Genomic DNA, 3,553 nt, shown 5'->3' on the forward strand with positions numbered 1-3,553 from the left:
CAGATCATACCTTACAAAGTGCATATGGATGATAGAACAAAGCAGAGAATACATGGTCATGGCTACAGAGAAGGTGAACAAAGAGCAAGGCCAACATTAAATTTCAAATTTGAGAGAATTCAGAAGTCTAATAACAGCGGGGAAGAAGCTGTACTTGAACCTGTTGGTACGTGTGTTTCTGTTTTTGTACCTTCTGCCTGGTGGAAGAGGTTGAAAGAGATTATAATCAGCTTGGGAATGATTTTTGATTATGTCAGCTGCCTTCCTAAGGCAGCGAGAAGTATAGATGGAGTCAATGAATGGAAGGTTGGCTAGCTTGATGGACTGGGTTGTGTTCACACCTTTCTGTAATTTCTTATGGTCCTGGGCAGAGCAGTTGCCATACCAAGCTGTGATGTATCTGGATTGAATGCTTTTTATGATGCATCTATGAAAAGTTCCTTAGCTTTCTGAGGAAATTGAGGCATTGTTATGCTTTCTTGAGTGCAACATCAAAGTCAGTGGATCAGGACAGATTGTTGGTGATTATCACTCCTAGGAATGTAACACTCTCAACCATCCACACCTCAGCACCGTTGGTGTAGACAGGGGCATGCTCTCCACCTTGTTTCTTGAAGTCAATGATCAGTTTTTTAGTTTTGCTTACATTAAGGGAGAGATTGTTAACTTTGCACTATGTCACTAAGCACTCTATCTCTTTCTTGTTTTCTGCCTCATCATTGTTTGAGATCCGACCTATGACTCTAGTGTCATCAGTGAACTTGTAGACAGAGTCAGGACAATATTTAACCATAGAGTCTTAAGTCTATAGTGACTATAGTAAAGAGCTGAGTACACAGCCTTTTGGGTGGCAGGGTGGTGGGGAGGTGGCGGGGTGGGGGGCGCAGTGCCAGTGTTGTTGTCTATTCTCACTGATTGCGGTCTGTGGGTCAGGAAGTTGAGGATCCAACTGCAGAGAGTGGAGCAGAAACCTGGGTCTCAGACTTTGGAGATTAATTTGATTGGAATTGGGGGGCTGAAGGTGGAGCTGTATTCAACAAGTAAGAGCCTGATGTAGGTATCCTTGTTATCTTGGTGTTCCAGGGATGACAGTCGGGCTAGGGAAATGGCGTCTCCCATGGTCGTGTTGCGACGGTTGGCGAATTGCCAGAGATCAAGACAGCCTGGGAGGCTAGAGTTGATGTAAGCCATGACTAACCTCTTGAAGCACTTTTTGGTTATGGAGGTCTGAGCCACCAGATGGTAGTTATTGAGGCAAACTACATGAGTTTTCTTTGGCATCGGGATGATGGTGATCTTCTTGAAGCAGGTGGGAACTTCAGGCCATAGTAAGGAGAGGTTAAAGATGCCCCCTAGTACACAAAGGGTCTGAGTGCACAGCCGGGACTCCATTAGACCAAATCCATCATGTGGGTTCAGTCTCATAAAGGCTGGTCTGACTACTGCTGCAGTGATTGGGGGAATAGGTACATCCGAGGTTGTCGGGACAGGTGACACCGTTTCACTGATATTCTGCTTGAAACGAGCATAAAATGCACAAAGCACCATCAGGGAGGCACGTATTTTTGTCTGCTCTTCTGTTCCACTTTGACTTGTAATCCATTATATCGTGTAAGCCTTGTCACAAACAGCGAGTGTCCGTGTGGTCAGTTTGTGTCTCTAGCTTAGTTCTGTATTGCTTCTTGGCATCTCTAATGGCCTTAGGGAGATCGTATTTGGATTTCCTGTAAATGTCAAGGTCGTCTGACTTGAATACCTCGCACCTGGACTTCAGTACACAATGGATCTCTTGGTTTATCCGTTGTTTCTGGTTGGGAAACATTCGGATTAACTTCTTTGACGCCCAGTCTTCTACACACTGACTAATGGATTCTGTAACTGTAGGGGTTTACTCATTTATGTCCACTACTGACTTCTTGAATACGGACCATTCCACCGATTCCAAGCAGTCCCATCGAAGCTCTTCCGCTGCCCCAGATCAGCACTGTACTACCTTCTGTACTGGTCCTCACGTTTCAATTTCTACTTTATAAGCAAGGAGGAGGAGCATAGCATTGTGATCTGATTTTCCAAAATGCAGACAGGGTATAGAGCGGTAGACATCGTTGATGATGGTGTAGCAATGGCCAAGGATGTTTGGACCTCTGGTGGGACAGGAGATGTCTTGATGGCATTTTGGTACTACACTCTTGAGATTGGCCCAGTTGAAGTCACTGGCTATGATGAACAAGGCCTTAGGATATTCCATCTCAAGTCCATTTGTAGCGTTGTATATTTCATTAAGTGCTCTCTTCACTTCCCCCTGAGGTGGGATGTAGACTGCTGTCAGGATAGCGGAGGTGAACTCGTGCAGCAGGTAGTAAGGATAGCACTTTATTGAAAGATATTCTAGGTACGGGGAGCAGTAACTCACCAGGATTGTCATGTCTGAGTACTAGGAGGCGTTGATTATGAGGCAGATACCACCACCCTCTGCCTTGCCTGAGGACGCCACATTGTCTGTGCCATGTATAGAGAAACCCTCAGGTTGTAAAACGCAGTCAAGTGTAGCAGGAGCGAGCCATGTCTCTGTAAAACAAAGCACACAGCAGTCTCTCAGTTCCCTCTGAAAGGTAAGTCTAGCTTTAAGGTCATCTGGTTTGTTTTCAATATCTTGGACATTTGCCAGGATAATGCTGGGGAGGGGGTCTTGAAACTCCATTGTTTCAGTCTCACCTGCAGGCCAGGACATCTTCCATTTTTCCTGGTAAGGTGTCCACTTCTGGTCAATCTCAGGCATCAGTGAGGGAAGTATGTTGTACCAAAAGGTAAGTGTGTGCACTCGATGGGGTCCTGGGCACTGGTCGCAAGTAAATTCAAGAGAATATTGTTAGTAATTTTAACAGACTTAGAATTGAGTTTTAAAAGAGCAGAACGATTATAAGATATGTAAGAATAAGATTTGCTGTCGACAGCTCACAAAGAGTTGCCATGCTTTGGTGCAATCTTGGAATTAACTGCAATCTTGGATTCAGAAAGCATTGGAAATCTGTGCAGAATCCTCTAGACCTTACATTCTTTTGAGGGGTGAGCGTGTTGTTTGTTGGGGGGAGGTTGAGGGGGTGGGGGAAGGTGGTAAGGTGCAGGAATTTGACCCAGTGACATGGAAGGGCAGTGATATGTTTCCAGGTGTGGATGGTGTGTGATTTAGTTCTTGTAGGTGTTGATGTTTCAACAGGCTCAATGGCCTTGATCTTTTAAATGGTGAAGACCATAAAGTTGGGAAGTGCCATGGTATGAGGCTTGGTGAGATGTTGCAGTACATTTTGCATTTAGTGCACATTGTAATTACACTACACTGATTGGGTGGGACTGCTAGTTTAAATTGATAAATTGGAGTGCCATTGAATAGACAACTTTGTCCCAGATGGTGTCAAGCTTCTTGAGTGTTCAAGCTGTACCTATCCGTTCCAATGGAGCATATTCCATCACACTCCTGACTAATAACTTTGAAATTTGGTGTACAGGCTTTGGGAAGTCAGAAGGTGAGATAATGATTACAGAATTCCCAGGC

At 44.7% G+C, this 3,553-nt stretch overlaps 1 protein-coding gene across 1 annotated transcript in view; it reads left to right on the forward strand.

Annotated features, from left to right (window-relative positions):
* The first annotated feature begins 2,824 nt into the window (after positions 1 to 2,824).
* LOC125484113 (arf-GAP with Rho-GAP domain, ANK repeat and PH domain-containing protein 2-like) overlaps positions 2,825 to 3,553 on the forward strand; it is a 57,806-nt gene continuing 57,077 nt past the window's right edge. The window contains exon 1 of the mRNA XM_048601532.1: positions 2,825 to 2,849. Coding sequence (XP_048457489.1) covers positions 2,825 to 2,849 — 25 coding nt within the window. The remainder of the gene's footprint in view (positions 2,850 to 3,553) is intronic.

This window comes from Rhincodon typus, chromosome 1 (genome assembly GCF_021869965.1).
Source record: "Rhincodon typus isolate 14 chromosome 1, sRhiTyp1.1, whole genome shotgun sequence".
Classification (NCBI taxonomy): domain Eukaryota; kingdom Metazoa; phylum Chordata; class Chondrichthyes; order Orectolobiformes; family Rhincodontidae; genus Rhincodon; species Rhincodon typus.